Raw genomic sequence first — 10,974 nt, forward strand, 5'->3', positions numbered from 1 at the left:
AGCCTGGGCAAAAGAACAAGACTCTGTCTCAAAAAAAAAAAAAAAAAAAAAAAAAGCAAAGAAAAAGAAAAGAAAGCCACTTCATGACAGTTTCAAGACTAATGATCATTTTTTCCCGTAAGATGAGAATAAAACATAACCATAAACATCAACACTACAGACATATGCTATTCCAGTGAGATACACAAGGGGTCTATATAAAAATATTTATATAAATTTTTTTTTAATAGAATTTGGCCTTATTCAACCCAAACGCCCAGTCCAGGTCTAATCCACTCACTACCCTGTCACTCAAATGAGTGCTCGGCAGAACACAGACACAAACACAGCTCCATCTGCTAATTAAAAATGGGCATGAAACTGTTAACAGGCATCTGTTGCATTGTTTGAAGCTAATGGGCAGAGACAAAGCTGAAATGGCTCTTATAATGCAAACCCAGTGATTTCACTCATTTTCTATTTGGTATTTATGTTAGTGGGGGGTTGGAAGCTGGTGTTAAAACAGCTTATTATGGAGACTGAAAGATAAGTGAAATATCTTTGATAATCTAAAACAACCCTTTAAAACTGATTATGGAAAGATATATAGCATTTTATACTGGGGGAAGTAACATTCCTGTGTTAAGAGTCCAAATTAAACACTTTTCATCTTAACTCAAATATCATCTAATAATCTACAATATTGTGAAAGAGAAGAGTAACAAATTCAAGCTATGCTTTACAGCTCATATAGGGCTTTCACAATTCATTCCTTCATCCATTCATTCATCCAGTGTGTAGACATTTAATACAGGCCTTGGAGATTTAAAAGGTGAACATGACTTGATTTTTGCCTTAAGGAGCTCACAGCAACTCTGAAAGGTAGACATAGTATTCTTACACTATGTTATAAGAAACCAAGGCCCTAGAAGGATAACTGACTCCCCAAAGCCCACAAAGCTAGAAGAGCAGATGCCCCGTGGCTCTTAATTCAACACGCTATCTCCATAATGCCAAACATGCCAGTCCACTTCATCTTCCCATAAAATGAAAATAACTTAAGGCTTTTTCATGTCAATACCAGCTCTGATAAAGGATCTATTTTAAAGTACTGGAACCAGCACACATCCTTGATGGCCATGCCTGCTTTGCAAGCTGGTAGCTCACAGGCGTCATCTAGCCCACAGACATGTCTGTTTGGCCCTTACTGTAATGACTCTCACATTGTTTTTTGTTTGTTTCTATTAATTGCCCATAAAGTTCAATTTTTATGAGAAATTTTCAGCAAATCTTGAAATACGTGATGATTTTCCAGCATGGCAATGGTAAAGCTGCAAATAAAAAGCAGCCACTACCTCAGAGAGGGGAATATATACAATCCAGGGTCCACATCACACCCTGCTGCTTCCCATTCTGGTCCACTCCCCTTATTCATAGTTCCCACCAGACCCAATTGAGTTTGCAACCCCTAACCTAGGCAGTAAGAATCTACAATCTTACCTTGAATTTCCCTTTTTATGTTTCTATGGCTACTTGCATTTCCGAAGCTTAGCGATATCATACCCCACATTACTCGCCACCTAAAATCTACTTCCCCATCCTCACCCCAACCCTCTTCTCATGCTATGAAAACTCTATTCCTGCAAAATATTCTCAAGTAACAGTTCTAACACACACAGGAGAGCTGATGTCCAGAGCTGGGCGCAGACAGGAGGACCTAGACTAGAGCCGACCTGAGGCCGACAGCTCCCTACCCATCCACTTCAGGATCTATGGTTCTTTTCAGATTCAGTTATGGAATTCAATTCAAAAATATACTGCTAAATTTTTCTTTGTCCTCACAGACTATTTACCTCTAAAACAATACCTAAACCTATTTCCCTCCAGCTTTTCTCAGTGGATCCAAACAATCTCGCTGCTGTTGCCAAGAGAACCTCCTCCCTGACTTGCTGCCTGCAGAACAGCTGGTGAAGCTCTTCATTAAAGTACACATTCTTCAGACCGATCCATATTTGTACCCAAGACTTAGTTTCCCCATGTCCATCCTTTATATGTAGGAAGGCTTTTTTCATTCACTAGAACATGGATTGAAGAGATGAGTTTAACCCTTTATGATCAAGTATTAAATTCAACTTTTTCTGAACCAGAGTCATTATCAAAGCTATCGCTTAGATGGGAAATCTACTGGCAGCTTTGAAAGAACACAATGACATTAAAATAAGGCTTTATGTACAAAATGTTCAATTTGAACTTGCATGTTCCTTGCATATTTTTGTTTGAGAAGCTGAAACCAAGGAAAACAACTACGAAAATGAAAATCAACTTGCTCTACATATCTGGACTATGCTCAGCCAAATGTTGATATCATCTTGGATAAAAATGTAAATATGACAAAGTTTGTTTTTCAGTCAATAAGTCTTGATAAAAGCTTTGAAATGCTACCAACCAAAAACAGTTTTTAATTTTAAGCAAGGATCAGCAAACTTTCTACAAAGAACCAGTTAGTAAATATTTTTAAGCTTTGTGGGATACATATGGTCTCTTGTGCATATTGCTTTATTTTTTAACAACCTTTAAACAAATATAAAAACCATTCTTAGCCTGTGATCTGCACAAAAACAGACTGCAGGTCACACTTGGCCCATGGGCTATAGTGTGCCAACCCCACATTTTAAGGAAAGTGAACCCAAGAAAAATATCCAATGTTACAGAATAAAATGTCTAAAAGTACTCTGATGAGACTAAGCTGCAACAATTACCGACATACCCCCATTCATATGATTTTATTAGTTACTTTATGTATGGAAGAAATTCTAATGATGGGATACACTTTCTTCTCCTAATCTGAAATTATAGACACAGAAAGAAAGGGCAAAGGACTACTATGCACTGAGTTATTCCAGTATAAAGTCCAACAGAACTCAGAGTCATTGTAGTAACATTTGCTATTCACCTGAACAGACCTGGCTAATCGAAATGGAAATGTCTCAACTTCCCTCACATAAAGGCATATGTGCAAACTCTACTTCTTCCCTGGAAAAGGTGATGACTTGAATTAATGCGGATAATCATACTGATTAGGAATAGTAGCAGCTCAGTTGTGAAAAGTGACACAGACTTGAATTTGGGGTTTCGCTACAGCATCTGCTATAATCAGCTGTGTAATTTTCAGGGTGTCAAACCTTCATTTTTTTTATTTATAAAATTGGGACAGGAATAAAGTAGATAATATCTAAGACTCTTCCTGCTATTAAGCTATGACTATACTAAATAGTGAAACCACTCAGGAAATACCTAACAGGAAGAAGGGGGCAGGGCAGGAGAGAGATGGCAAAGGGAAGAAGCTCTGATTGTCCTGTCAAGAGGACAGGGCTGGGTTATCTCTTTTTGTTCAGCCAGCACCTTTTTCTGTGTAGAGCCATTTCAAGATGTCGGTATGCCCTCATATCAATATTAAAATGCATCCATTTCCCATAGGAAATATAATCTATAGCTGACTGTATTATCATTCCTAGTTGTCTTTATGTTACATTTTACAGGCATTTAATTAAATGTGTTTTTGTTTGTTTGTTTGTTTTTTGTTTTTTTGAGACAGAGTCTTGCTCTGTCACCCAGGCTGGAGTGCAGTGGCGCGATCTCGGCTCACTGCAAGCTCCGCCTCCCGGGTTCACACCATTCTCCTGCCTCAGCCTCCCAAGTAGCTGGAACTATAGGTGCCTGCCACTATGTCTGGCTAATTCTTTGTATTTTTTAGCAGAGACGGGGTTTCACTGTGTTAGCCAGGATGGTATCAATCTCCTGACCTTGGGATCCGCCTGCCTTGGCTTCCCAAAGTGCTAGGATTACAGGCGTGAGCCACTCTAGCCAATTAAATGTTAATTATGATTACATAGGGTTTTTTAGAGCCAATAAAAAAAATTCAATTTTCAAACATTTGAACTGAAAGGCGGGTTGGTCCTAGGCACTGGACCAATAATTTCAAATGGATAAAACATCCCTTCTTCATAGTTAACTAAATTATTGACAGATATCCTAGAAGATCTTCAATAAGTAAGATAAAATAAAATCTACCTTCCACCACCCCTCAAAGAGCAAAAAGAAAATTGAGGGGACCTGCGATATCGGAGAAGATAGCAAAACCTTATTTATTTACTTATCTATTTATTTTTTAGAGACAGAATCTCGCTCTGTCTCCCAGGCTGGAGTGCAGTGGTGCAATCATAGCTTACTATAATAACCTTGAACTCCTGGGCTCAAGTTACCCTCCTGCCTCAGCCTCCTGAGTAGCTAGTATTAAAGATGTGCACCACTCCACCTGGCTAATTTTTTAATTTACTTTTTGTAGAGATGGGGTCTTGCTGTGTTGCCCAGACTGGTGTCAAACTCCTGGCCTCGAGTGATCTGCTTCAGCCTCCCAAGTAGCTACGACTACAAGCACACACCACCACGTTTGGTGAATTTTTGTATTTTTGTAGAGACAGAGTCTCGCTATGTTTCCCAGGTTGGTCTTGAACCTGGGGCTTCAAGTGATCCTCCCACCTCAGTCTCCCAAAGTGCTGGGGTTACAAGTGTGACCCCAGCAATAGCAAGACCTTAGAAAAGTGAGAAGAAGAAAGTATCTGTGAGACAACTGTATCTGGAATCAAAATGACTAATTGTCTCCTTCCCTTCTTGATGACAGAACCCCTATCAAAACAGTGTCGAAAGATGGCAGATTCCCGTTTTTAAAACTACTAAAACTTTGACAAAGCAAAACTAAGACTTAAAATGTATCTTCATGGGAAGAAACAGACACCTATACATATCTACCAAAACACATACACACAAACCCCAGGCGTTAAGAAATGCATCTTTCCCGTATGACACAGAGCTTATCAAGTGTTGTCAGCAATGCTGTGGCAGACCTCATCAAAACCCAGTCAGAAAAGCACAGGAACTTACACACTTAGGTACTTCATGACTAGGGAGGAGACGGGCTGTCACCTCAATAACTTCAGATCACCTGGGAATGAGGTGAGGGGCATGCAGGGAGTGCCTGCTAGAGATGTCAACACCCAAAATCTATACTTGTAATCAGTGAAGAGTCTGTGGAACCAGAATGATGCTAACATTCACCTTATTTTCCCAGCTTAATTTTGACTGCAGAGCATTAGGTTTCAGGTACATAAATTCTGCTGTTTGAAGGCAGTGTGCTACCACTTCCTGTTGGAGCTCTGGGGCTAAATAAGAGGTACGGGATTTCCCCTCCTCCACGTCAACTGAAGACACAGCTCACAGCCTCTTTTTACCACATCCACCTCACAGAAAATATAAAGACCAAGATCTCACATGAGATTCACCTCCTTTTCATGTTCACTTCCTATTCTAATCTGTTTCAGAGCACTGGTTTTCATGCCTTCGTAGCTGTCACCCTCCAAAGAACCTCATTTCCATCATTTTTTGAAATCCACTGATAGATTTAAACCCTTCAAAATGAAAAGTAATTTTTAAAAGGTACTATTTTAAAAGGAAGCAGACACCCTTAAAGGAAACATGGGACAAAAATTAAGGGAAAAACAGAAAATGAATAAAGCTATCACAAACAAGCAAGTTATCCAAGAAGCTTAACAAAAACAGCATCAGTGAGATTCACTTACTTTCAAGGCAGGAGATACTTCTGGGAGGCTCAAATACAGAATGGACAAAAGGACACCCACTCAACTTGTTAGAAATTATCCTTTACCATCTGTACCGCAGTATGCATTCAACAATGAAAAGTCATTATTTGAGGCTTTGAAATTAATACCAGTGTCAAAAATTAACGCCCTTTAGTTGCTGTACCAGCAGCTACCACCAAATCTTAGGAATATACTTTAGAGATGACATTTAAAATCTGCTTTTTCAGAAAAGAAAAAGTCCCACTCAAGACTGACTGCCAAGAACTTGCAATTCAAACTTCCTTAAGCCCAGACATCATAACACCCAGGAGATTTTAGACCGTTCAAGCTATATGAAAGAAGCCAGAATGAGCAAACAAACCATAGCCTTTTCTAATACTTAAAGAGTGTTCTACACCAAATACTCTTTTTTAAAAAAAAGATAAATTATTTTTAAAAATACACAAATATTTAAACACACGTATTACCAAAGCACTAGCTCTCTATTATTTCCCAACCCAGAAATTCATGGGGAAATATGCTGTAAGAACCATATGAAAGATGCCTAAATAAGCCACTATTAGAGGCCAGAAACATCACCAAGACAACCAAAAGCTGAGATATTCTTAAGGTACTTAATTAACCTGCAGCTATTTAACAGGAGAAATGATGTTAAGGTGGTCACTTCTAAGACAGCTTAAAACCAGCTTTGACTTGGTCTTCAGTTTATGGTAAGTTAAGAGATTTTGTTACCTGAACACAGGGTCTTCCAGCACAAAAGTAGAAAGGACAGCTCCCAGCCAAGATCAGAAAGACTCTTGAATCAATTGGAAGTAACTTAGAGGTGTATCACATGTTGTGATTCATTTAACAATAATTAGAACCAAAGCAAAATATCCAGGGAGGCAGGTAGAACATAAGATCAATTCCTTGGCTGAGAAGTTGTTAAACATTCAAACCCAAGGATTTAAAATACTGAGAAGTCTTGCTTCTCAGGAGATCATAGTAAAGAGGTGAACCATATTTTCCTGACCACATCATTTCCAAAAGTCACCAATTCCCTTAACATCCATTAACACTCACAGAACAAATTAACGCTCTACAGACATTATTCCATCATTAGTCACATTTTGCTTTCTCCTGCACTTGATCCAAAGGAAGTAAAGAGAACATGGTAATCAGTTACTGGAGCAAGTCCTGCGCCCCACTACTTTCCATTTCCTCTCTTTTCCATCTCCTCTGTCTTCTCTGCTCAACCTCCCTTTACTATGATGTTGCTTCCTCTTTTCCTTTCTGTCTCACACCCAGATCTCCTTTACTTTCTCCACCAAGTATCCTCATTCCGCCCTCTGATCCCTTGAACTCTTCTTCCACCTACAATTTTCTTCTGCCCCCTCCTACGACATCTCGGTCCAGACCTCCTGTGGCCAGCCGTCCCCTTCTTCTTCCTCACCTCCTGACCGCTCATTCCCCTGAATTCCCTTCCAGTTGCCTGGTTCTCACCTCTCTGTCCCTTGTGTCCTCTGTCCCTTTACTTCACATCCCTCTCATTGCCCCATCCCTCATTTCCCCCTTCACATTTCCTTCCTCTCCTGTCTTTTAATCCATTTGCACGTCCACTATACCCTTCTCTCTCTACACGAGATTTCCTGCGTCTTCCCCCAACACATTTTGTCCCTCAAAGACCCCTCCCTGTCAGTCTGCAAACCCTCTCGTTCCCCCAATACCCCTAGTCCTTGTTCCTCTGTTCCCCTTCCCCTTCCTTTGCCCCCAAGTTACCCCTTCGCCCTAGCCTCACGTTCCCGCTCGCCCCTCTCCCTCAAACGCCCTCGCCCCTCTCAGTGCCCCCGCCACCTTGCAGTCCCCGGGAACTCGTCTCCCGGGCTCCCAAGCGCCCCCCGCCCTCTCCCCGTCCCCTCGTACCCGCCCCCCAATTCTCTCCCCGGTCCCGGGCCGCGGCCCCTCCCTCACCGATGGTGGAGATGAAGGTGGTGTTGAAGGCGTCCTCTGAGAAGCGGAACAGGAGGCAGGTCTTGCCCACCCCCGAGTCGCCGATCAGCAGCAGCTTGAAGAGATAATCGTACGTCTTCGCCATCTTCTCGCTCCGGCCCTCTGACCGGGGAGCCAGAGGAGGCAGTGGAGAGAAGCGAGGAGGGGGCCGCGGGCGAGGGGGCGTGCCCGCCAATCCGCCGCTGCTCGCTCCGCCCCGCGCCCCGCCCCTCCTCTCAGAGAAGGCCTGCGCGCCCCTCCCCGTGAGGCCAATCCGCGAGGGCTTCGTCATCACCGCCCGCGCCCCGGGGCTTCATGGGACTTGTAGTTCCTCCCGGGAGCCTCGGGCGTGCCCCGCGCGGACTGTCCAGGCGGCTCCAGTGGATAAAAGACCTGCTATGGGCGGGGTGACAGGGTGGAGGCGTTTCCACCCGAGCTGGGAAGGGACGCCCCGTTTCGAACTCTGCTGGTAGAGCCGCCGGAACTTAACTTTGTAATTTCTTTGTGTGCGGGCGCCTTCCAAATCCAGGACCTCAGAATCAGAGCCCCGTAGTTCCCGCATCTCTTCCGCCGAGACCTGGAGCAAAGATGCTTTCTTTCCTTGGCGCTGCTGTGGCGCAGCCTACGGGTTATCTGCAGAGTGCATTATCCAGCTTCTCCCCCAGGCCATGCCCAGAACCACTATAACGCCCCTCCGGCAGCCCCTCAGTCACAGAGCTGAGAAAGAATGGTTACCATGCTAACTCGAACCTCACTCGTGCCCCCTTCTTCAAGCCACACAGACCAGAGCCAAATACGATGAGTATTTAGAGAATCTGCTACGCTGATCGCTCTTCTCTCCTCGCAGGAGGATGGATTTTTAAATCTGGGAAACCTTGTGCTACAGGTCTGTGCCCCATAAAACTGCAAGCGTCCTGTGAGGCGGGAACCGGGCCACGGGAAATTAGAGAGTAAGATTTGAATTTAGTCTTGGGTTTGCTGCATAACCGCTGTGACAAGTCACGCAAACACTGTACTTTTCAGTTTTCTCATCTGTAAAATGGATATGAAACAAGATACTTCATAGGGTTCTAGTGAAACTTAAATAATGTGGAAGTTCTTTGAAACCCATAAGGCATTGTTAGCATTGATGGTACTATTCATTAGTCTTCAGTAGGCTCTCACTTAACTGATGACGAATATAGGGGGAAACAGTATTCTGTTATACTGAAGTTAATCCTTTATTATTTATTGTCTTAGGCTAATTCTTTGTTTTGTGGGTGTATTGTTCAGTCCCCTTTCATTTGCTAGTGGCAGAAACCCTACCGGATTAGCTGTTGTGAAAAGGGAGTTGACTGGTTCAGGTAATGTGGAAGCAAAAGGCTAAGGAGGTGTGGGACCAGGAGTCCACCCTGCCAGGGCTCTCTGTCTCTCATCTGTTGTTCTCCCTTGGAAGTTTTAATTTCTAATATGTCAAATACGGACAGATAAAACCCACATAAACAAAAGCTTCTTGGAGTCTTCAATAATTTTTAAGAGGATAAAGGGGTCTTGAAACCAAAATATTTAAGAACCACTGGTCCAGACATTTACCATTTATCTTAGCTATAAGGAAACACCTTCTGGAAGGCTAGAGGTTATTAAGGGAACCAGTGGACTCCACCATTAGTGGAATAAGAAAAGAAAAGAAAAAAAAACGTGGACAGTTAGTTGAACAAGCCAGTAGGCTTTTTAAGACACATACTGTGTGCCTTGTGACTTTACGAACAGTACCACTGATAATCCATTCTTGGTCGCATTGTGGCGGAAGACTTTGTTGGCCCTGGAATTGGCCTTCATTTTCTATGTGGGTAAAAGATGAAATGCATCATCATTAACTTATTGATCATACAGTAGCCAGAGGGCTGCTGCTGCTGCTGCTGCTGCTGCTTACGGAATGTCTCATTCCTAGAGTCCACTAGATAGGAACAAAGCTCTAATGAGGTCAAAGTCACAGTGTCTGCCCCTAATGAAGAAAGATTCTGCTCTCTGGCACAGGCAGAGTCTCCTTGCCCAAGCCAGTCCTTGAGCAAGCCTCTGAACGTGACTTCAGCCATGGTCTGAACAGTGTGGATTGTTCTATACCTTCCTCCTCATTCCTGGAAAAGAAGGGGGAAAAATTCCGCAAAGACGAGTGAAATTTCTTTCTTTTTAAAAATGTATATTTATGGCCGGGCACGGTGGCTCACGCCTATAATCCCAGCACTTTGAGAGGCCGAGGTGGGCGGATCACGAGGTCAGGATATCGAGACCATCCTGGCTAACACGGTGAAACCCGTCTATACTAAAAACACAAAAAGTTAGCCGGGTGTGGTGGCGGGCGTCTGTAGTCCCAGCTACTCAGGAGGCTGAGGCAGGAGAATGGCGTGAACCCGGGAGGCGGAGCCGAGATCGCGCCACAGGGCGACACAGCGAGACTCCCTCTCAAAAAAAAGAAAAAAAGTATATTTATTAAAATCATGTTTAGTCCCACTGTCTGTATGCAACTATTATCATTCTCTTTCTATATGAATCAAAATGTAGAAATAAAAATGTAGAATAAAAGTGATACGGTAAAGAACTTAAGTTCAAAAGAGAAACTAGCATTAGGAATTTTAAAGTCCCTAAATTTTCTTAGGGGAATTTTGTTAATTGGTGGGAATTTTAAAAAATAATAATGTTGTCTTATTTTCACTTCCCCAGTTTTTCTCTGCTACCAAGTATATATAATACTGGGACTTTCTAGCTGGTAAGTTTGCGCACCACTGTTGAACCATTCAAGCATTTTGACATATTGATACTACTTCAAAAAGAATTAGGTTTTTTTCTCTTACACATTATTCATTTTCATATTTTGTGCAACAATGTTATTTAGATATCAGAGTCTGGTAACAGTAACTGAGTACTCTTGAATGAAGGCATTTTGCTCAAAGGACTGGAAATTAAGTATATCTGTAGCACTACAGTTACCTAAGGTAGCAGGTTGCTGGTTGCCACTGTTCCTTCTTTCTCTGAGAGCTATCAGTGGACCCCGTTTTAAACTCAAGTTACTATGCTCTGAGTGAACCACATCAATACTTTCTGTCAGTTTCCCAAGCCCACCCTATAAATACTACATGACTGCAGAGCACTAGGCAGACCAGCACATTCAATTTGATTTAGCGAATGTTTATTGAAGCCTTCTATAGGGTTAACATTGTACATGACAGCTTGACTACAGTAATCTAGATGTCCAAGGAGTCTACCTGCTGTGAATTTTGTCAGACCAACACTCTTTCTGCTTTTGGAAAGCTACTCCTCTTTCTAATGGTGACTGTGAATCATGTCACTTCTCTGCATATGCCACAGAGGTAGGCATATGACCCAGGCTGCG

General features: G+C 42.5%; 1 protein-coding gene across 2 annotated transcripts in view; it reads right to left on the bottom strand.

Moving 5' to 3' along the window:
- Positions 1 to 7,861, bottom strand: part of RAB8B (RAB8B, member RAS oncogene family) — a 78,056-nt gene extending 70,195 nt beyond the window's left edge. The window contains exon 1 of one of the 2 annotated variants that reach the window (XM_003901030.5): positions 7,587 to 7,861. In XM_003901030.5, coding sequence (XP_003901079.1) covers positions 7,587 to 7,710 — 124 coding nt within the window. In that variant the 5' untranslated portion in view covers positions 7,711 to 7,861. The remainder of the gene's footprint in view (positions 1 to 7,586) is intronic. The other variant, XM_003901031.5, reaches the window with a different exon arrangement.
- Positions 7,862 to 10,974: the final 3,113 nt, after the last annotated feature.

Source organism: Papio anubis, chromosome 7, assembly GCF_008728515.1.
Source record: "Papio anubis isolate 15944 chromosome 7, Panubis1.0, whole genome shotgun sequence".
Classification (NCBI taxonomy): domain Eukaryota; kingdom Metazoa; phylum Chordata; class Mammalia; order Primates; family Cercopithecidae; genus Papio; species Papio anubis.